Source organism: Buteo buteo, chromosome 11, assembly GCF_964188355.1.
Source record: "Buteo buteo chromosome 11, bButBut1.hap1.1, whole genome shotgun sequence".
Classification (NCBI taxonomy): domain Eukaryota; kingdom Metazoa; phylum Chordata; class Aves; order Accipitriformes; family Accipitridae; genus Buteo; species Buteo buteo.
Window position 1 is genome coordinate 31364948 of NC_134181.1, and position 24308 is coordinate 31389255.

The 24308-nt window shown below is 42.7% G+C and overlaps 1 protein-coding gene across 12 annotated transcripts in view; it reads right to left on the reverse strand.

Annotated features, from left to right (window-relative positions):
* PITPNM2 (phosphatidylinositol transfer protein membrane associated 2) overlaps positions 1-24308 on the reverse strand; it is a 141428-nt gene that overhangs the window by 53614 nt on the left and 63506 nt on the right. For 11 of the 12 annotated variants that reach the window (XM_075041370.1, XM_075041365.1, XM_075041367.1 and 8 more), the window contains 2 exons: positions 16913-17086; positions 228-442 (listed from right to left, as the gene is read on the reverse strand). In XM_075041370.1, coding sequence (XP_074897471.1) covers positions 228-442; positions 16913-16990 — 293 coding nt within the window. In that variant the 5' untranslated portion in view covers positions 16991-17086. Of the gene's footprint in view, positions 1-227; positions 443-16912; positions 17087-24308 lie in introns of those variants that run through there. The other variant, XM_075041376.1, reaches the window with a different exon arrangement.

The following is a 24308-nucleotide window of genomic DNA, read 5'->3' on the forward strand; positions in this document are numbered from 1 at the left end:
GCTCACATTTTAGAGCAACCAGCCACAAATTCTCAAGTATGTACGCAGTCAGCCCAGGCAACACTTGCACTCCTGAGATTAAGCACTGTGTAAGAATTTTAGAACTTGACCCCAGTTTCACTAAAGGATATTACTGGAGATGGAAGAGATGCCACTGCCACACAGAGTGACATCAAATCCTACCCCTAAAATAGGGAAACAGCTCTGGACATTTTGCTAAGTTCTACCTTGTCCTTGTGTAAGGATACGCATTCCATGATTCCTCTTCAACTCGCAGAGCTGCCTTGGGCAATATTGACCGAAACCAGCTGGGTATGTGCATACCAATGTGGTACACTTTGTGAGTATACTGCCCATTGCCTCCCGGTCCATCCATGTATGGCCTGTTCTCCAGGATCTCTACTCCACTGCCTTCCCCACATGTCTCCTCTCTGCTCTTTTTCTGAAAGGGAAAATATATCACATAGTTAATCCTTCCAGTGCATTGTACATACCAAGGTCTCAAAGCACATGAACATTGGGGATGGTTTCTAGGACTCCGTTTGAGCAGAGCTTCATACAGACAGCAGAACTGCAGCAGCACCCTGGCACTAAGACTACCAAACCTAGAGATTATAAAGGAAAGATTTAGAGACTCATCTGGCCAACACAGGAACAGAGATTTGATTTATTAGGGATCCTGTAAAAATCTGCATTTGGACACTTAAAGACAGTTTGAATGGAGACCTAATGGCACATCAATTCCTGCTCCTCCAACAGGTTACACATCACTCTTCCTGAGAGCACACTAAACCTTGGCTCCAGCTTTGAACCACCCAACAGCACAAAAATCTTTCGCATCAGCAGATGACACAGTGAAGGGGAGTTTGTCCGACTTGGCACGTTCTTGTGGTGTTGTATCAGCGTGAAGAATCATACACACACTCAGCACAACATCACAGTACTAAAGACTATTTTATGACCTAAAGCCACAGGATTTGGGGGCTTGTTGCTTGTGGTCTGGCATGGCAGCAGCTCTCCAAGAACAGCTTGGAGACCATGCTCTGCTAATTAAGATACCTAGAAGAAACAACCCAAGTTTGCCAGAATGCACACAGCACCCCCTGGCAGCTTCCATATTTTGGCTTATTTGTAGTATTGTCGCTCGTTGAGAAACCTGGCAAAAATTCCTTCAATAAAAAAATACTAATTTCAGTGCTTCTGAGGAGAGCTAGAGGTAAACCAAATATTTATTACTTTCTAACACATTTCAGCAGATTGGATGATGCATAACCTTCACCATTTCCAAACAACCCATTCATATTGTTAGTATTCTGAGTTTATTGTTTGTATTTGAGAGCACAATACTTTGGAAGTTAAGAAAAAAAATGGAATTTTATACAAGAATCAACTGTGAAATATAACACAACAACAACTTCCCATTTTCAGCATACCAACAATTCAAAGGATAACATGGTTTAACAGAAAATGATTAATGAGATGCAAGAGATCAGCTTCTCATCTTTTGAGGACAAGATGATAAGCCAACACAGCCATTTAGAAGTAAATAGGCCTCTTTTTAAAGAGCTCTCAAGCGATTTTAAATTTAAGCAGCTGTAACTGACAAATCTAAATAACTGAGAATCTAAATAGTCATTTTTCTCTGCACCCCACAAACTGCAATAGTTCTGCAAAAGAAAAGCACTTTTTTACAGTTTATTTCTAACATTCAGCTGGCAGTTCATTAAAACACACATCCTCTTAAAACAAATTACTGTCTTTCAGTTCTTATATAAGCACTGACCAAGTCCTGTACAAATATTTATGACAATAACATTAAACAATCTTGATGACCCAAAAATCTGGTTAATTCAAAGGTCTCAGAAAAGGCAATAACCCAGCAGGCATAGCGAATGTGTCAGACAGAATAATAGCACAGCATCTGCTCTGAACAGTTGATACATATTATGGAGATCTAGAGCTTTATTATAGGGCAGAAGCACGTGGAAATCATAAGCAGAGGAAAGACAGGTTCTCTTCATGCCAATTTATCACATGTAGAATCGTACATCAGCTGCATTTAAAACTCCATTCTAGATCGCACGGCTACCAGCAATTCCCATCAAATCTGCAAGCCCTCATTTGGGACCGAAACATGTTTAGGAGTTTCTCAATTTCAAAAGAAATCCACAGCACCAAGTGGACTCAGCATCTCCTATGACTGTGCCAAGCCGGACCTACACATAACTGGGTCCCCAGACTTACAAACGCTTGTATTGAATTAGAAAACCAAAACACTGAAGATTTATTTGTTTTAATAGCCATAGTTGATATGAAAATGGATAAAAGCACCCTCTAGGCTTTCTTTCTCAGAATGCAATTTCATATTCTTCCTTTCAGAGCCACATATGAGATACATCTGATGCCTTGCATTCCTCTTGCAGCTCTCCAGCTCTTGAAGCTCTTCAGAGGGCTATGCAAGGGGCCAGCTGCTTCCATGAGCATAAGTTTGAAGGTTCAAGATCCTGTGCTGCCAATTCTGACTTCAGCTCCTATCAAACAGATCAGCAGCAGCCAGGGAGCTCTCCTGCAATATGTGTTCCCTTTTATTGAAGCCCCTGGTACCCCACCTTGCAATATCATGTCACCCTGGCTTAATACAGTTCCCCCAAACCCTGTCTTTTCTTCTGTTGCATTTCCTAATGGATTGAAAATGGATCAAAGCAGGAGGTTTCTCCCCAACTTGATCCATTTGAGAAGCCTAAAGACAAGCATTCAAAGCAAAGCCAGGCTCTGGCGGTCTCCTGAACTGTGACTTCTCCACGACAGAAGGATTCAGGCTGGGGTGGAACAGGACACAGACACTTGCCTATGCCCTCAGCCCCCAAACAGAACTGTTCTGATCCACGCCCGCATCAGTATTACCCATCTTTGGGGATGAAACATCCTTAGTCTCTGCATTGGTTTCAATTGAGGAATCTATCCTTTTTTATTTCAACACAAGAAGAAATGGTTTACATCTGAACCAGTTCAGAAAAACAAACTCCGATTCCTTCGTAACTATGGGGCCGGATCCAGGCTCAGGAGGACCTCTGCTCAAACCTTTCTGGTTTGAAGCCCAGCAGTAGTGATAGCCCAGACACATACAGCTAACGCTAGCATTCTCCACTTTTCCTTCCCCCGTTTAGCCAGTTTTGACAAAAATCTCTCCACATGAAGATAAGCTGCCTGGTTCTCGTTCTACAGCTAGAACCCTGGTGAACCTGCAAGACCGGCCACTTTTTGCTTTACATGAATACTTCTATAAGCAGCTTTTCCACATGACCTGGTAATGCTGACACTCAGCTTCTCAGACAGAGCTGTCGGATCATGGGAGGTGTGACAGGTGGCACGGTGTTATGGTTGCAATGCTTTGCGAGGGAAGGAAGAAGGGAAAAACCCAAATTAACTGAGACTTTGCAGAAGTCAGTTCGCATTCCACTTCTGATTTCTGATTACTATATTCACTTCTGTGCACCTGCAGGAGAACGTGAACCCTATTCTGAGAGCAGGCATGCTTCCTACTTCAGCCTTTCCAGATGACCAACTCCAGCCCACAGCCTCTTTCACCCAGTTACAAGCCTTAAGCAAATTTTGGCCTTACACATTCCTCCTGCTTGTCACTTATCTACATCAGATATGACAAGGGACAGCAAGAACATTTTCTTAGATGAATGTGAATTAGGAGCTGCACCTCTGCATGACAAAACAAAAGCAAAAAAACAAAAAAAAAAAAATCAGAGCTGCAATGTTTATGTCCCAAACTATCTTTTCAGCCAGGACTTTTGAGTCAGGCCAATTTATACTCAAAACACAACGTTAACTTATCGCTGGGAAGGATAGCATGACCAAAGAAAAACTCCACACAATAAACCTACACAAAGCTGCTTCCCAGCCCTGCATGGTCTCATACTTACTGGTTAGCTTGCTGAGAAGGCAACAAGCCACAGTGAGGTCAGGAAGGACCAAAAAAGCCAGGTTAGATGGTGAACAGTACAATTACTAACCAGTCACAAAGACAAAAAGAAGATACGTTTCTCAGACAATAAAAATAAAGACATCAGCCACATGCACTTGAGAGACCAGGATGATACTCTGCGCTTAAGTGGTACTGTGAAAGTACACCACTTACAGAAGTGAAGAGCAATTTGCTTTTCAACGATATAGCCTCTTCATGTCTATTGTGACTCAGCTACAGCATGGAGAGGGCTTGTTACAAGAAGCAGTCTGTAAACAACAATTAAAAAATAACCATTGATTAGGAAAGCATTTGGCTTGAAGTGTCTGGCAAGCCCTCTCCAAAGAATATCTGTCTGCTGGGAGTGGCTGATGTGCAGACATTTTAGGGTCAGTCTTGAAGGTTTTAGCCTCATAGACCCATACCCCTATGAGAACTAGAGACTTTATTTCGCAATTACCTGTGTTACTACTACTTGCTACTAACTGACAACAGTATCTTCCCTCTATATAAATATCTGAGGAATGGCCCCCACCAAAATCAAAGAGTAGCTAACAGCCTTTATATGCAAGTTATCTAAGCCGTAATCACAGTAAACCATCTTACATTGTACTACAACAGGAAACTCAGTTATTCCTTTAGAAGTCCCTCTTCTCTGCTGATGACACTCCATGTTCTGCACAGCCCCATCAATAGCTTTCCAGGACAGATGGTGACACAGATCCCTTCTAGCTAAAGTAATAGCATTAAATTACTCATAACAGGGAACCCAGAGAAGCAGATGCACCATGATTAGCAAGAATGCCAGTTACTTAAAGGCTTCTATTAAAATAAATCTCTTGGCACAGCAGCATAGCATGGGACACAGCACATGACCTCACCATAACAATCATAGATGAATAATTCCCATGAATGTCATCTAAACATTGGGCTAGCCTAACCCCATTTATCATCTGCCCTTCACAACAGGAGACAAACGGCTATAATCAAAGCCTTCCACTAGCAAAGACAGGTTGATCAGTTCTCAGATCTTCCACTCCCTTTCCCAGTCAGAAATGTGCCTCACTACGAGCTAACAACACGGAGCACATCTTGCAAAGCCTTAGTCCGGCAAACTTGACCTGGCACAGCTGAGTGGGGCCAGGTGACTAAATGCAACTTGTATGTATTTCTAGTGGGGTACAGCTCAGTAAAGGAATGATAGTTGCTGGCAATAGAAACCCCCACAAATTGGGGAGTCACACTACAACTGGAGGAAGAGCATTCACAGAACAAGAATGCATAATGCTGGATAAAACAGCTATAATACGTCTTATTGTATCATCTGGAGAAATACAGAAGTCAGGATGTGGAAATTAAACTTGCCTCGTAGTGTTTTGCTTTTGGTGAATCAGAAGAAAAAACAACCCCACCAACTAACGCAGCATTGCTCAGAAGAACACCAAGAAGAATGTTATCCTAAACCAACAGTCCTTCTCCTTGTGTTTCAGCCCCAAAGCAAAGCACAGGCTGCACACAGGCGCAGGTGCACACACAGAGAATCTCTGCAAAGCCTACAGCAGCACTGCAAATGGCTCAGTGGTTTAGTCTCTCCTAAAGTTTGGGGTTTTTTATTATTATTACTTACTACTTTGAGCACTGCAATGGTACTGCAGAGAACAGTAAAGGCAGGGTAGGTTGCATGGTCATAATAGGCAAGCCAAGCATTGTTCTAGCTTTAAAAAATAGATTATAGCTATAATCTTACCTTGTTTACCACTGATTATTGTTTATGGTACAGCTCCTCAATCTGAGTAAGTTAGATAGTGATTACAAAAGGTTGACATGCTTTAGCTACACGATGAAGTTTCTTGGTGCATTACAGCAATATATTTACACAGTACCAGTGGCCTACTTCAATGACACATGAGAGTTTTGATTTGAAATTATTTGAATTACAAAGACTGACAGCACTATGCTTGGTAGACCTATTGTCCATGAATAATGAAGACACAAATCATTGCCTGGAAACAATAATCACAAGATTTTTGGGGGTTTTTTTGCTCCAGCTCCCATTTGGCAACAGGGTATTTTAATAGTCCAGACAAATTCTTCTGGGAAAATCCATTAAAATAACACTGAAGCCTTGGGACTTTTTTTATCCCATTTAGACACAGATATGGATACAAGAAGTTTACAGCTGGTTGATGGTTTCCGTTAACAAGGACAGCAAAGGCATCTATGTAACCACTGAACAAGAACATGACAGCAAATATCCCCAGAGGGTCCTGCTAACATACTCGCTCATACTGTTGTGGCAAGGGAGGCTGAGAAAACATTCTCTATGACCAATTACTTTTTTTTTTTATTATTGTTTTGGATGCTAAGGCTACCACAAATGCCAATTAAGTCCCCAGAAACAGACCTGTCCTTCGGGAACCAGAGAAAGCCTAAATTGCCTCACACAATCCACCAGACAACAAAAATGCCTGAAGCTATTTAGGAAGCTACTCCTGCCATCATTGGATAGATTTTAAGACCTGGTTTCACTAAGCAGACCTATTTTTTTATTTTCTTCTGTTCAGCTTTAGAAAGGAAGTACAAAGGCACCTAAAATGTAAGGGGCTGAGTAGCAAAATTTAGACTGGGAGAGGAATAAACTACTTGTTTTCAATCTCTTCCATACGTGAAGGGAAAAATATTCCCAACTATCTCCAGCCGGACGTTATTTAGGCTGATGGAGATTTCACTCTTCTAATTGATTTTCCAAAGCATTGCCTTCTTCCCATCACCAACTGCCTTCCTCAATGTGCTCCAGGCAGCTGCCTACCAGCCATCATCATCATCCCCTACCCGCAGGCACTGTGCCAGAGCAGAAGCTGCATGTACTAAGAAGGTACCAGTTAGCCTATGACTGGTGCATTCCACATGATAGCCTTTTACAGAAATGCTGGGAGAGGTTATAAGCACTGCAGCTGATTAGCCTCAGCCATGTATCTGGCCTTATTGTGGTGATACTAGCATTCAAACACCACAAATAAAACAGTATGACAACAGATGCACAGTTTCAGCCATAGCTGCTGCAAGCCAAAATTAAACAGCACCTAAAACCAGAAAGCCAATGATAGAGATACTGGAAAATACCAAAAGGTCCTGAAACTAATGCATGGCTTATTCTTAACACATTTTCCCAGCACAGGATTTTTGTACATGGATAACATGTACAGTGACGATGTGCATGCACATGGGTGTATCCATTCTATCTTCAGCTGTCTCTTGCTGCGGTATGACTCAGCTCTGTGTTCTGTTAACCACTCCTTTCTGAGCACTTGAACTGACATCTAATTCATTACGAGCAATCTGCTTTCACCACCAGCAACCTTCTGCCTGCTGATACAGATATCTGATAGACCAGGCACCATTCATGGTCAGTATTTACTGCAGGTAATCAAAAATCAGGTCTTTGACTATGAAAACAAAATGTTGGTTTACCCTAAAAGCACAGTAGTCATACCTCCCAAGCTGGTTTTTGTTGTTTTTTCTTTTCAAAATGTGCGTGTGTCAAAGAACTGAAACACACAATTAAAATCCTATTACCGTAATCAGGGTGATACCTGAGCAAAAAGCTTTTTTTCAGTGTGAAAAAATGGAGCAGAGGAGACGGTACTGTTCCACTCTTACAGAAGCTAAGGAGAACTTCAGATAGATCAAAACCAACATAATTTTATCAGTGTATAACATGTTCTAAGAGCAAACAGGAAGTTACATGAATTAAATTAAAAATAAAAATCACCCTTACTGTTATTAATGCAGTAGAGTGCCAAAGTAGAACAGCACACACAACTTCTTGCTGACAGAGGCTTTTGTGCCACAGTCAGAATAGCTGAGTCTTCTCACATTAAAGATGAAGGAATCAACAAAAGGGCACCATTTTGAAGAGGGAAGAAGTAACCTGATGACACAGAGCTGCTGGCAGGGCTACATCTAGTACCCAGATCTTTCAAGCCCCATTTCAGCATCCTAACCACGATGCAGCAGTCATCTTCATTAGGGACCTTTACCAAAATACAGCAAAACAGTCCTCAAACAGGGAAGAGAGGGAAGCTTCTCTACTCCTGTTTTGCAGGAGATGAGCATGGTCTAAATGTTTATATTGGAAAGACAATATTAAAGGTAGGCAGGACCTAGGATCCCTGTTACCCAAGGGATGGGTTTTAATACTACTTTTGAGCCTGCACTTTGTAAGGTACAAATCAGAAACAATCCACATCAAGTCAGACTGGCAGTCCTTCAACAACAAAATTGCTGGAGGACAGTAAAGGACTTGTGAGTTTTGTTCTTGTTACTCAAAGGCAAGGCTTACTACATCTCATTGTGCACACTTAAGTTGGCACTATCTTAATGGGAAACCAAGTCCAACTGCAAAGGCGCTTCCCACTCTCCCCAGTAACACTATTCCTGCCCTTTCAGAAGTTGTGGACACCACAGGACCGTGTTTTTGTTTACACCATGTGCACCACATTATGAATGCAGGCAACTTTAAACTGCAACATCTGTTTCCATGGCAATGGGACTGCATCAGCAATCCACTGGGTCTAGTTTAGGCCATCTTCACTCAGGCTTCAGCGCTGCACACAAATCATTACCATTAACAGCAAACCAAGTGATGTCACTTGTAACCATGGTGCCCACTTCTGAGGTTTCCATGTGCCCTTTGCGCTCTAACATGCATCCTTCACGCATGACAATTATTTTAATCCAATTAGTGCTGTTAAAAAAAAATAATACACGAAGGGCCAGTGTCAATACTTATTTAGCAAAGGAAGGTTAGTTCGAGTCAACAAGATAACGAGCAGAACATGAAGCTTTACAACAGCACTTTGACTCCGAGCCTCATTGCACTGGACACATAGGAACGACCTGAAACCCTGGGGAGAGGATAAAGAAATCTCTTCCTCATCAATGGCTTTATTAATAAAGGCAAAAGAGCAGCTGTTTTAAATATCCTTCTTCTAGGTTTGATCAATGGCTGGGCAATGTGCAGTGCTTCATTCCATCTAGGCAATACCCCTTCCCCAAAACACCAGTGCTTCACCACCAGAACATAAAACCTGGTCTTAAGTGTTCCTACCATCTAGTCAAAAACAAACAAAAGGAGTCCTAAAATGGGAGAGAGAGAGTTTTAAAGTGTGCGTGTGTGTATGGAAATTGCAAGACTCCTCATCCTGGCAGAAATCTAGTCATAATGCCATGAAAAGACGGCCACTTTCCAGGCTGCTGTATCAGATGGCCAAAGAGGACAGCTCTATCAATATGGAGACATTTCACAGAGACCTAAGACTTTGCTGACCATGAGCAGAGTCTCCTCCAGATCCACACACTTTACAGATCAGTGAACCCCCTTCACATCCCTGCCCAACACTGGGTTTGGAAGCAATGCATCCTCTGGCAGATCAGAAATCACAGCAGTGACTCGGTCTCAGCAGGAGTGAGTCTGTTGTACACACCCTGGAGTTGGGGTTATGCTCAGAGCCATCAGGACAGCCAAGTACCTTTTGCCCTTCCTCCTCAAGATAGTATGGTTTCATTGGGGATATCCAGACACACTCGCTTATTAGGTAGATGGTTTTGAGAGTAACCATGAAGTAGTTAATATCTGTCTTCCCAACCTAGCACTGCACAGCTGCAATTTCCAGGAGGGTTCCCCTTTGGGTCCTTCCCAGCTCTGCAGGGAGCTGCCATCTTATCACCTCCCTGCCTGCAGCAAGGATACTATGGGGCTCTTCCCTTAAGTTTACCAAGAAAGAATTGGGACTATCACACAGGAATTGCTGGCCTTTTGTCCTGTGCTTCAATCACTGTGTAATGCTGCCTCCAAGGAGATACTAAACACACAAGGAGAAAGATGGTATCACCCAGGAATGGTCTTTCTGGCAGAGAGAAGCATATGTAGATCTGCTTTCTGACAGGAGGTACGTTAGTGTCCAAGAGACCCCGGGTCTGTTCCTGACACCTCTTCACTCTCCTGAGAGCAGTCTGAGGTGGGGGTCACAGCCCTTTGCGCTGCACCCAGGCTGCAAGAACCCTCTCCTTCTGGGTTTCCAGCCCCAAATCCTGCAAGACTCCCAGCCAGCAGAGGCAGGGCAAAGCTGAGCGTGCAGAAGGCCCTGAAGAAGGGACCATTCTCACCCAAGCAGGTGCAGGTTACCTGCGTCGCATCTGCAGCACCATCATTCTTGGCTGCTTTTCTTGTAATGTAAAACACATTCCTAAAAAAAGCCCTAAAACTTAAAGGCAGGACAGGTTGTCAGCAGCAGGCTCTCACAAGACAGAGCAAAAGTATGTGCAGCATCAATTTGTACAAATGTTGCTGCACTGCATTATTTAGAATCAAGTCTAGATATTAATGAAGTTGTTTGTACAAAACCAGGATATTTTGGGGACAATCAATTGTGCAAGACTATAAATAATTTACAGCATTAAGAGAACCATTCTCATGGCCACTCATTAATCACTTTGCCTTACCAAGATGCCCAGTCACACTCCTACGGAGCCAGGGCTGGATGTGCCAGAGGCACATGAATTAGGAATCACTTTATTATGGAGATACCTCAAACTTGTTTACCCCACATGCTCCATCTTTCAACATATCTACTACTCAGTATTTCATCTTACCTTGACTATTTCCTTCCATGACTTTAAATGCATTTTTCACTGTATTAACTATTCCACAGACACTGTCTGTGAGAATTATTGTCCCTAGTTTAAACGGAGGTAAAGCAAGTTGCCCATTATTATATCATGAGTCAGAGATGAAATTTCAACTCAAGGTGTTTTGGATCAATTCTGATACTCTGACTACATCCCTTAGATGTTAGGAACCCAGTGCAATTATTCACTAACAATAGGCTGTATGCTAAAATACTGGAACACTGGCTTAGAGTAACCCCTTACAGTTTTCCTAACTCTTAATTCATTACTTGCCTTCAGGTATTTGAAAAAGTGAGAACCTAATCTGGGTCAGCAGTCAAGATTTTGTCCATACATCAGAAATCTTCTTTCATAAGAATAAAAAAAAAAAAATAAAGGAGGAAAAAGCATTTTTGACAGCCACAAGCTCAGCAGGATTATCAGTGCTGCATCCTGTATTAAAACCAGTACAAATCTGAAGTTTAAAATAATTTTTGTGTCATAACCTTACCTCAGCTTCACTCAGTTTTGTTAAAGAAAGACAGCACATGTAAACTGTCAGGGCAACATAGCTCACTACTGTAAAATCAATCTTTTTTTCACCAGGTATGGTGAATAACAGACAGTTTAAGAACTGTTCCAGGATAACAACTACAAAACAAGAAAAAAGTAAATGCAGAAAAGATGTTTGATATTTCTGTATGTTTTCCCAAAATGATAACCTGTATGGGTGTTGCTGTCAGCTGTGCAAATCAGACCACAAGTCTAGTAGCACTGAACGTACCTGTACTGCCCTTGTTCTCAAAGCTAAGCAACTGTGAGTGTCCTACTCTGCTCTTTTGGAAAGATGCAAGCCCTCATGATCACAATGAAAAGGTTACGAAAACCAGAGGAAGAAGAGAGAACATGGAAGTCACAGGTTTTTAATGCTGCAGCATAGACATTGGCAGAAGAGCTCCAAAACAGGCTTTTGGTTTTAGACTTGTGAATCTTCCAGGGTCTCTGGAGCTGTCAGCAGTGTCACCTGCTTTTAAAATTAAACCATATATGTCTATCTGTCCAGATGGCCAAGGCATCTGCAAGTGAAACAAAAATAATCAGCCATCCAGTTCTTCACTGTCCAGAGATGAAGGGTTAGTTTGTTTTCCCCCACTCAATCAATCTTTCACCATCTGCTGAGCCTGCTGGCAATTGCCAAGCGTAGCTAAGAGTTTAAGGGACATGACTTCCGCACCCAGATATCAGGATGTGGCCTCAAGTATTACCACCGCCAAGCACATTTTTTAAGTCTATTCTCAAAGGTGCTGCCTGAGAGCTACACACAAACGAAGGAGAAAACAGGACAGCACAGGGGTCTGGAGACTAAAATGACAGAAAAATCATGATCCTTCAGAAAGGAGGGAAGTGACTCAGGATACTCCATCAGCAGTCACGACAGGTGAGTACAGCACACTGCACATGCTTGGGAAACACGCTCTGATTTTTCAGGGAAGGCAATAAATGCAAAGCCCTGAGGGACTGTAGAAGAGAGGCTCATGTTAAAAGATGAGAAGAATCCTCAATTCCCAGGATCCTGCCCGAGTTCAGCAGACAGTGCTGAGCAGATGTATTATCTTTTACAGATTGCCTCAAACAGGGGCCAGAGTCCTTCCCCAGTAGTGGACCGAGCCTTGAAGTGCCGAATGACAAAGTATAAACATTATTAGCTTATAAGGATGATGCAGCATCTTAAAATAAGTCTCATCCTCAAAAGGCAATCACTAGGTCCAGAAGAATATTTTTAAAGTACACTATCTTTGGAGGAAGGTCACAAGTACTCAGAGAAAACTGCATGGAGAAAATGAGGACCAGACTTATTTACAGCAGAGAAAGTAAGCTATGCACACCGATATAAAAATAAGATTTAATAACAAGAAGAATTCTCTCATCTTATGTAAGGGTCAGAAGGGCAACGGTCTTTCGGAATCTCCTGGCATATGGAACTGCAGTAATGAATGGTATTAAGATGATAAATGGGCTGACCTTTGGCTAATAACATACTGATCTTTCTGACAAACGCATTCAGATCTGGGAATATAAGCTTTTATGAGATAGAGACTTAACATTAAAGTGTGTGTTGTTCCTGGGGCGAGGGGGATGCATACAGAAAGGTAAGTTCTCTAAACACACAAGAAAAGGAAGCAAGTGTTACAGGAAAAGGACAGCTGTTGAGACACAAATATGCAGGACACTTAGAAGATGAACAATTAAGAGACCCTTTAATAAGATCTATCTAATGTAGAAAACACAACGGTTCTATCCTTATTCTTGTCTCCTCACAAAGACAGAAATATTGCACGTGCCTTTGATGTGATGTGCAGAGTCACAGAAGATGTCCAGGACAGAGTCCTCAGTTCAGCATTTCTGCAGGAAGAAACAAATCCCTACAGATGCTTACAGTCGTCCCCTCCATAAACAGTTTGTGCTTCATGAAACACGTTTCAGTGCTCGTCTCCAGTTGCTTTCAGCTTACATTAGCATACGAGCCTGCAGCTTCCCCAAATCAAACTGCAGCTCTCCCAGTCCTATGGGCAGCTCTCAAGGTCAAGTTTATCTAAAGAACTCTCACCCCTGGAAGCAGGACAGGCTTTTAAATGCGTGTACAGATTTTTAGGAAAAAGCTACACTACAAAACTATTGTCTAGAAAAGAGGTGCAAAGGATGATTTCACTGTTTTGAAATATTTCACCTGTTTTACACAGGTCACAGTAGGAAGGAAGATCACTGGTTCTGAGCTAAGATATAAAAATTAGTATGTTTTAATTGGGATAGCAAAAGAGACAAAAAACCCAGCAATGATGCAAAAAAACCCTTGTGCATATGGAAGAACTAAGACCTAACTGCTCTGTGGCTACTGCAGCAAGGGCTCCCAGCCTGAAGACGTTGACAACACTGCATGAGAGTTTTCCCAAGAAAATAGGGATATCAATAGTCTAAAATTTAATAGAGAAAAACAATTCAGTTCAGATCTGCTAGGCTCCAAGCAAGTCAAGGGTACATTAAGCCCTTTGCTGTAATGTAAAATTAACTTATTTATGGAAGAATTTAAGTGCTATTTAAAGGACTGAAACCACTGTCTCTGTAGATAATATTTCAGAAGCTAGCAGAAAGCAACACTTAAGAGACTTGTTGCTCCCCTTCCCCCACCCTCAAATTGAAAAAAAAAAAAAAAAATTAAAAAGCAAAGCAGCAGGCCACTCACCTCAGTTTTCACAGCTTTATATACCAGCCTGGAGAACTTTAAGAGGAATTACAGAGCAACACGAGCACGCACACAATGATTTATTGCATGTCTCACCTGCCTAGTGGCACAGAGAACCAACAGAGATGCTGGATTATATACCGCACAATTTTAATTCTCCCATCCAGTACACATAGTAAAATATGAGTACAGCCTGTCCCAGTTTAATGGAAGGATCCTTTGCTACTTGGGCGTGATGCTGCTTACATCAAATCTGGTGGAAAATTTTGTTAAAAGTTCTAAGAAGGAGGGACTGTTTTCTCATGAAAGGGGATGAAAGGATCTTCCACTGCAAAGCAAAAACCTCCACCAAAACATCTTTGAAAAGTGACTGCAGTACTACAGCTTGAGTCTGAACATCCCTGCCCACATGGCTTTAAAGCACTATTTCCACAGAAAGAGTTCCCAGAGTAACTGCATGGGACAGTTGCTTCAGCCCTCAGGTGAGAAGGTGCTTTTGGAAAACTTTCATTTCAAGGATGCTGAAATCTAGGAAAATTATTTGATTGCTCTTAAAAGAGCAACTTTACACCAACTTGTCTGGAGTTTAATAGGGATCTTCACTCATGAGCTTGAAGTTACACGAGTGATCAAGTACATGCTTAAGGCTCTCTAAAACCCTTGAGGAATAATTGTGACATCTCCTTTTTACACTGTTGGAAAACTGTTGCTTACAGGACCAGGCTGACTAGTGTCTCCAGCAATAATGATACCATACCGTACACAACAAATGTCTTTGAAATGAACCTTCTGCTTTTAAGAATCACCCCTCTCCCCGGGAACTGCTTTAAGTCATTCTGTTCTACATTTCAGCCAAAGATTTCTAAGAAATGCCTCTACACTGCTGTTTTATACAGATACCTCAGCTTGTTCCCCTCAGGGAGTTCAATATACAGAACTTGCTTCTCCTGTGGCCTCCTTACACATTTCAGAGGAGGGAAAAAAAAAAAAAAAGAAAAAAAAAAAGACAGACATGAAGCACTTTCTCATTCTCTGAAAAGAACGGAAGTCATGCTCCCCACTGCTCTCTCCCCAGTGCTTGTCTCAAAGACAAAACCTTCACTTTTAAATCAAACTGAAGAAAAAGGACATTTGATATCACGGTCTAGGAAAAGCTCCCATTGAAGTCAGCAGGAATTTTTCCACCAATTTCAGGAAGAGTTGAAGGAGGTAACTACCAAACACTAAGAAAAAGAATATAAACCCCACATTCTACCCTAAGTGGGTTTTCTGGTTTTGTTATTTCTTTTTTTCAAATTTGAGCTGAGACTAGTATTTTCAATAAAAAGCACAGGTAACTTTTCCTCTTGTACTACTTGTACACATAACACAGTAAAGTCACTTGCTTGTCATGCACTTCTCTAGCTCACCTAGATCTTGGGCTACATGCAGTGTTTCCAGCTTACCCCCAGGTAAGTGGAGGGAAATCAGAGACCTGACTTGACACCAGCTATTGCACCTGATCTAAGAGGAAACCTTACTTTGCTACATATCAATGTACCAGAAAATTAGAGCACATCTGAAGCAGAGCTGGATAGCAATTTGGAGGTGTCGTTTCTCAAGCAGTTTCCTGGGCCAGAGAACTTCCCATTGCAGGAAACCCTAACGACTTATCATGTCCTTTGACATTAAGATACGGCCAAAATCACTGTCAAGTGAACCAAATGGAATCCAGTGTTCTGCATTAATGAAATAAAAATAAGTATTCTAACTTCTGAAAATGAACAGCAAATTCAGTCCCCCTGACTAAGTCCTCCACTTCTCACAGGAGGCCCCCACAGACATTCCCCAGTTAATGATTCATCCTCTGTTAAATCAGGTGGGCTCCTCCTCCTTAATCAGATCATTCTCCTGTACGCTCTGCTGCTCACTGACAAGTTCTGCATTCATCAACCAGCTGAGCCAAATTTGGAAGAAAAATTTGTAAGAAAATAATTACAACAATATTCAAAGCAGCTACAGCATCAGGAAAACTTACACAAAAACGAAGCCACACACACACCATACACTGTTTTAACAGTCAAGTCCAAGTGCACGAGTCCTTAAAGGAACACAGTTGGGTGGTCAGGGGAGAAATGAGGGAGTTGTGCTTTTGCTTTGGTTTTTGGGGTGGTTGGGGTTTTTTTTAATTCATTTTAGGTTTTACACCAAAGCAGATTTTTCTAGAATTGCTTCATCCTGCCACAGAAAGAGGAGTTCTACTGCAAACTCTATATTAGACATGTGTTTTGCTGGATGAGCAAAATTAAATTTTATTTAAAGCGTGGGACAATGAAATAACCCTTCAGATTAATTTCCTTTTAAAAATGCTCCTGGTTGGATTTCAAACACTGGGAGAATATGGGCACAGAGGATTTGCGTTACAAAACCCCAACATTTTAATTAACTGCTTTACTGAATATGGGGAATTCAACAAAAATTCCCATCAGTATTCAGAAGCCTATTAAAAATAATCTAAGTTTTATGCCCAAAGTGATTAGTATCTGTTTCATAGTGGTACATAAGCAAAGAAGTGTTACATCCAGATTTTTCCCTCCCAAATTCAAAGTTATTCCTTTCAAAAGGCATACACTCTCAAATTTATACTAGACTGTTTCTTCCCAACAAAAGAGCACGAGCCTTTGGTTTGCAGCTGGAACTGGCATGACCAGTAACCACAACCCAACTGGGAAGCAGTAGGTGCTTAAGCTGTACAGCTTGATCACTTCCAGGTAGGTACCCACACACTTGGGCTCAGTGCTTCTTTCCATAGGAATAGCCTATCCATGAGCTGTTGTTTCCCCAGGTAGGTCAAACAGAGGTTCTCTAATATAAGGACAAGAGGAGGCAAGTCATAAACTTAAGTTTGTATTACTTTCCCCCCCGCTCCTTTATAAGCACGCAGCAAACCTCAAATTTAAAACATCTAATTCTGCAGCAATACTTCACTCTTCCACACAAAGCCCTGTTAGCCTGCACTCATCCACACGGGCTGAAACATTACTGACCTGTATCATGTACAGCTGCGCAATTCGATATTCTTCCACACTCATCGGAAGAGGAATACGATATTCCTTTATGAGCATTTTGAATACAAAAATCTTTTGTCCGCTCAGAAACACAATCCAGAAGCTTTTAGTAAAGGCTCCTTAAATAACGGCAAGCAAATGCATTGAGGATCCCTGAAACAGAGTGAGAGAGAAGGGGGGGGGAGAGAGAGAAGCAGTTATTTTCCATTCTTATTGCAGAACATTCTATTAGGAGGAAAAAAAAAAAAGAACAAACAACAACAGGCAAACATTAATTTTTGTAATAGCTATAAGCTTCATAGCAGAGAGAAGAATCCCTGGAGTGCTACCAGACCCTTGGTATCAAATTGAACAGAATCTTTTAGAAGAATTTTGATTTGCTTCAGAGGATACCATCAAAGCTATTACCCTCCTGACCTTTGCCACTGTATCAATCAGACTTTCATATGCAATAGCATCTCCATGGAAGAGATATGACAAAAGCTCAAAATGAATAGGCAGACCTTCTGTTGCCAGACAATAAAGTATCTCTCCAATGTCAGCAACACACCAGAGATGCATCCACTCAAAGGTATCAGGTTTTTATCCTCTCATTCAGCATTCATTCAGCAGCAAGAAAAAGGCAATAATTAGACTTCCTTGGCCCTCAGTAACACCATGATGAAAAAAGTCATTTGGATTCTAACAATAAAGACAGCAGAAATGTACTTTTCTTCCCTACTTTATTTTGAATTAGTGCTGGTAGGACCCCTTGTCTTTCCAAAGTAGTCTACAGACAAAATCCTCCTGCCACTGATGTCAATGCCAGACTCATTTTTACACTCCCGCTGCATAACAATACAGATCAAACTGCAACATAAAAAAAAAAAACCAAAAAACATCCATCATACCCCACCTTGAGGCAATTTAATAGAATTATTGCTTAAGAATATGGGGAATACAGCATTTACTACACCAAGGGTTAAAGCAGTAACTTTTCAAATATTCTTAAGACTCCCTATGGGCTATGGATGAAGACAATAAAATCAGGTAAGGAAGGGATGTGGTGGGGGTGGTGGAGATGACTGTTGAGGAAGAGAGGACACAAGAAGCAAAGCTGTCTGCTATCAGGCCAAATCAGCCTCAGCAGGTTCTGATGACCGTTCTCCCAGCACACAAAGCACTTCCCTTGCTCCTTCTCAACACCAAAATCCACCTTTCTGCTGTGCCTTCAGATACGGTTGCTGGAGCGAAACCAGCCCCACACCCTACAGCTGGGGGGGGGGGAAAAAAAAAAAAAAAAAAAAAAGAATAAAACCAAGTAACTTATCTAGCAGATTAAACCATGGTCTGGGAACCAGGAAACCACACCACTATCAACAGGCCTCAGCACCACTTGGTGTTTGCACAGCACTTCACCAACCTTTCACAAGGTTTAGAGAGGTTAAAACACATGCCCATGGTCACAGAGCAACCACGGACAAAATTCAGTATTTATAACCCAGGTCTACTGACTTCTAATCTGTGTAGCCCTCAAAGGGCACTGCAACATCTCCGTCTCGCACCCGAGCTGACCCACTGCTGAATTTACATGGGGCACTGCGCACCGCATCCCAGCCAGAGGGTTTGCCTCACCCAGGCACGCAGCCCCCGTGCCGGCGTGCTGTTAGCTTGCCTTCGTTTGATTGCCACATTTCTCATTTGGCAGTAAAGCCAATCCATCCTGGACCAACTCTTCTGGAACAGCTATCTGCCTGGTGCTGCATCAGCTAAACAATTTATTTTCAAATTCAATTCTCTGTTTCATTTTATTGCTGTCAGAGCAGTCTGTGTGTGTGGAGGGGCGGGGGGGGGGGGGGTGGTGTATAAAAAAATCTGCCCTGGCAAACCCTGTAGACAATAATTCTGGGAAGACTGCGCTTCCCAACAGTGCCATGCCTATGTGCAGAAGTGCATGTATCCACACGCATGTGCAGGATTTCCTCCATCAAAACTAATCCTCCAGAACAGGTGGAGATAGTCTCATTAGGTGGTTTTTAATTAGTGTCACAGCAAAGAACAACAGTAACCACCAGAGGATGGATGTCAAGGACTGGCCCCAGATCTGCATTGGTACAATGCTGGGATCTGAACTCTTGGAGCTAACGGCAGTGGGAGACTCAGCTACATGTCTCGAGAAGTTTGTTATGCTTTAGAGATCTTTGAAAACTAGATTTAAAAGCTTCCCCCCGCCATTCCCCAAATGCTCTGAAAGCAATTCTGCTCCCAGCATAAGGACATCAGTCACGTCTGCCTTTGCTGCTTGCTAAAACCAGGATATTTCTATCGATTGGAAGAGATGAATAAAACAAAAAATAGAACCTTAAAAGCAATAAAATGGCAGGAAACCAGTACCAAGATGGAAAAAATGTGTTTATAATGAAGTGCCAGGTAGGTAATAATTCAGATGGCCAAGACACAAGAGGGCTTATTTTATTACAGACTAAAAAACCCAACCATTTCAGCCCCAAGCAGGCAGAGCAGCAGTCACCAGCAGCGGCCTCAAAGCACCCGGTGTGCAGAGCACATCTGGCTACTGCAGTGGCTCCTGGTCCAGCTTCCTGCTTGGCTTTACAAAAGCTGAGGTTTTGCTCTAAAGTTCCCCTTCAGGTTTCCACCTCCCTACAGTCCATGTTTAAAAGCAGTGTTTCAGCTCAGCCTGCAGGTCTCCAGGCAGCAGCAGGTCCCAATAATGTGCCCATTGGAAAGGCGTTACTCCCAAAAGCTCCTCTGGCAGCTGCCCACTCCAGCTACTGCAACCAGTCCCCAAAAGTTGGGTAGAAAAACACCCTGGAAACACCCTGGGCAACAGCAAGAACCAAATTGCAACCTCAAACTGAGGGGACCAGCAGGAAAAGCACCTGGGATCTGCAGCCTGACTCTGAAAGAGGCACAAAGAGAACAAACATGACTTGTTTGCCTTTTTTAAGATAGACTGGTTAAAAAAAAAAATAAAAAAAAAATTGTCAATGTAAGTTTGCAGCTTGGGCTGCCTTTGAGCTGAAAATAACCTGCCCTAACCCTTCTAAGAGCAGTGGAGCCCAGGTGGCAAACCATGAAAGATAAACATGGGTTTTCACCAGATTCAGATCTTGGGGAACACCATGCCAGGTGGCACAGAGGTGACAAAATTGCTCTTTCAGACAATTCACTGAGGACAACAGCCTCCTTCCAAAGTCTTGGGACTTTATAGAGAATCAAAGCTCTCCAAGACCGCTTACTGTATTGTCCAAACAAAACACTGAAGTTTGTCTGCAGACATGATGGCTGCTATGGAGAGAAGAGAAAGCCCTTCTGGAAGTAAGGGAGCCACGACACAGCTTTGGAAAACGGGTGTCAAACCACCAGCTGTGTCCCTGGCACTTACATATATCCAGCCCGTTGCTACAAGCAGCCAGAGGTGTTTGAGTGGAGATGCTCAACGTGCCAGAACTAGCCAGCAGCCAGTGTTTCGACAGCAGGCTGGATTTCATCTGCCCAGCCGCCAAGTACCAAGTTGGACTCTCTGTGGGTTTGCCAAACCCCTGCAGCCACACAGCCAGGACCAGTAACTAAGGCTGTTGGCAAAACTCAGCTTGCAGCCGGCTCCTCTCAGCAGGAGAAGAACAATAGTGACACAGGACATTTCCAGACTTGCTGCTATTTCTGCTATAGCCAAGTAGCACATTTGTACAGGCCGTTACTCAATTTATACACAGAGCTGTAGTAACTGTGAAAGCCAGGCACGTAATTTTATACCTCAATTATTTTAAAATCAGGTTCTCAAAGCATCATAATTACGCTCCAGAGTCAATACCCTGCTGCGATGAGTCAGGTCCACCTCTGAGCTATTGCTTCAGGCTGTCTGAAGGCTAACGCACAGTGTGCTGCATTTCCTTCTGATTTTAACAGTTTCCCTCACAACAATAACAAACTTTTTAAGAAAGTGCCCTTTCTTTAAAGTGGGGGGGACTACTGGGATCTGCAGATACTGAACAGATCAAGAGACACAGCAAAATCTGTTTAGCTCATGAATTTAGTATTTGGGGTTGTCACTCTGAGAACATTAGGGCTAGCCTCCCTGTTACTAAATGAAGTAGCAAAGGACTGATGACAACTGACAGCTTGTAATTAAGGAATAAGAGTTAGTGTGTGAAGGGTGTTTAAACTGTGCTACTGGAGTCCTGGAGTGCTAATGGAGGCCAAACCCCAGCCAGGCTTCACAGGCTGGCCCTGAAGGGTATGGAAACTGAGTATTACAGCAAAAATCCTAGCTCCTTGACATGGTGGTTGGGTCCAGTGCAGGAGAACCACTCACACCAGTGGCTTCAGGCTACAAAAAGGCTATTACAGCCCTGTTCCCAGCTGTGCTGTTACAGCTCTCCTCGCTGTTGCCTCAACAACTAATTTTTGACCAGCTCACGTTTTCCATGTCCAGGCTGCTGAGCACAGGCTTTTTAGGGGTCAGGGCTGCTATTTCCCATTTTCAACAGGGAAAAAAAAGCCCTAGATGCGGAGAGCAACTATAATGAGCTTCTTCTAGCCTCACGAAGGAGGTTCATTTTACACTACTATAAAGTTAGAAGACTCGCCCTAGGAAGGAAAAAACCCATCACGGAGGGTTGCACAGCAGCCAGTAGCAGAGGCAGGTACCAGACCCAGGTCTTGGGTTCTTATCAACCACTGCCTGTTCAGTGCTGTGCTGCCTTTTGAAGTTGATAAAAATCTCCCCTATGAAAGATCACACTCATGAGCTAGAGATCGATACCCTTGACTCAGCTATTAAACAATTTTCCTTGCAATGTTTTCACATAACTGAGAAATGAAAGATAATTAACAGAAACAACTGTAAGAAAACCAAGCCAAACACGTAATGGCAAAAGGATGAGCAAAGGCATTACCTAGAGACCTCATCTACCACCCTAAAAACTTTCTTTAGGTTCTCTACATCTCTTTTATCCCCCAGGAAGATGCCTCCTTGAAGAAAGCAATATCAAAGTGATGTTGGCATTGGTCCCAAGCGTATCAAACCTTTGGACGTTGGGAAGCAACACCAGGCTTAGCAGCCTGGCCACCTTCCTTCTCCTGCAGAGTTCCCTGAGGGAGGCTACAGTGCCCGCCCACAACTGGAAGCGCTGCGTACATATTGCACTTGGGTTTATTTATGCTGTTAGAAGCAGCAGCATGAATGTGAAACAGATTCCTAGGACCTAAGTCAGCATTTTTTAAAGGCAGCCTCGACACTCACACCTTGATCAATACGGCACTCTCCCTCTTGGCCCAAAAGCAGTCTTGCTCAGCTTTATCTGTCCAGAGTATCGCTGCTGCAAAGACCACTCCCTTTATCTGTTCCTCTGAACCAGTTTGTCCACCATGTCCCTGCCTCTCAGGAGAGGATGTCCATCAGCATCTGCAAAACATCGCTGTCAAACCCTCATCAGCCCTTGCTTGCCAGCCTTGCCCACCTGACCCTTGGCCAGGACAGCACATCCAGCCCGCGATCCATCACGCCGACCAGCATGGCCTCCTAAGTGTCCTGCCCACATCCCACTGCCATCTCATCGGGAAGCACTGCGGGACAGAGAGGAACTTCTTGTTTTGTGAATGCATGACGCTTAGCACAGTATCAGCTGGAGCACAACTGTCTCCTCTGATCACATGAATGACTACCACTATGTAAAGGTCAAGGGGAAAAACACAATTTATGAGGGTTTTCAAGCCAGATGAATATCGAGTGCTCGTATTTTGCCATTCCCTTACCTCCCCACTTCTCCCAACCCCACCAAAGTAATCTCTCCAGTGGGACTGTTTCAAACAATGTTCACATTGAAAGGTTAAAAAAACCCAACATTTCTATTTAGTAACTTTGCAGCTACCATTATTTGCCATAACACTCAAGTCGACACTCATAACTGTCTCTCACACAGAAGTACATGTGGGATAAACTGAAGAGACAGAATGAGCTTTTTAAAATCAGCGGTTTTCAATTTTCAGAGCATGGGTGGTACTTGCTGACCGACAGCTAGGCAGATTTACAAACTCATTAGGCCTTGGGAAAAAAAAGAAGTAATCAAAAGTTAAAGCTCCTTAAAAGTGCACAGTTCACACACTCACTGCTTAAAGGCTTCTGTCAGTAAGTAAGGTTCCTCGTAATCTTACATCTTAATCGTACATCTAATCCATCACATCTTTTTCAAATAGAAGTTTTTATGCAGATGCTTACACATCCAAGTTTCATGACTGAGCTTAGATCACATCTGACAGTGAATCAGCAGCTAATGAACATTTGCCCAACACTGCAAAACCACAATACAGTCCTCCGAGTGCTGGAGTAGCTGCAGCGTACAGCCAAGGTTGGCAGCTGAGCTGCGGGAGCTCCCTGTGCCTGCCTCTACTGGGTCTGGCCACAGCCTACAATACAGTCAGAGAAAAAGGAAGGGGGGGAAGAAGAAGAGGAAAATGCAAGCGTGCGTGGAAATTAATTTTCCTCGGGTGTAAACCTCAGGGCAAACTCAAAAGATATCTCAAATGCAGATAGCACTGCAATGGGCTGAGGATAAAACACTGTTTGATAAGACAGACACAGAGCGAACAAGTTGCATTTACAGTACTTGATTTTTTTCCGTTATTAGATACAAGTTGACGTCACTTAAGAGCTCATTGTAAAGCAGACGTTTACTACAACAGAAGGATGGAATCAGTTCAAATGCAATATAGCTACGCTGGAGCTATTAAATCTTGTTATAGTTCACTGGGCAGCCAAATACTAGCTTGAAGCAATGAGAGGGAAAGGGGTGGGGGAGGAAAAAAAAAGAAAAAAGGGGGAAAAAAGTAACACCAACAAAGCGTGCGCACACACACACATACCGCCTTTTCTCCTTAAATATTCCAGGTTATTGTACTGTTTCTTCATACTTTCCATTCCTGTTACTCCTTTAACATCTGCGGAGAAGAAAACTTTACTCCCTTCCTCCTGCTTTATAAGCGATGCTGCAGTGCAAAGCAAGCCAGCCCTCTCTATTCACATGCTGACTTCAGAGGGACCAGGTGAAGTCCGTCAGCTGAACTTTGGTTGGAAAATTAACGTTTGAAGTCCTGCCATGCCTGGAGGTTATGCAATAATGAACTAATAAAGAAGCCATTAAAAGAACTAATATGCACACTGAAGTCACAGATGAGTTCAGAGGGAAAGACAAACCAGCATCTAATCCTTTTGCTGATGCTGGGGATAAAGCTGCATATTAAAAAGAATGCATTTGAAATTAAAGGTTAAAAGTTTCCAAGCATTCTGCACGAACAGAGCAGCCACAAAACCCAGCGTCCTGTGGCCTCGCTGCAAAGCCAGACGCCTCTGTTCAGCTGAGCTAAAGGAACCGGG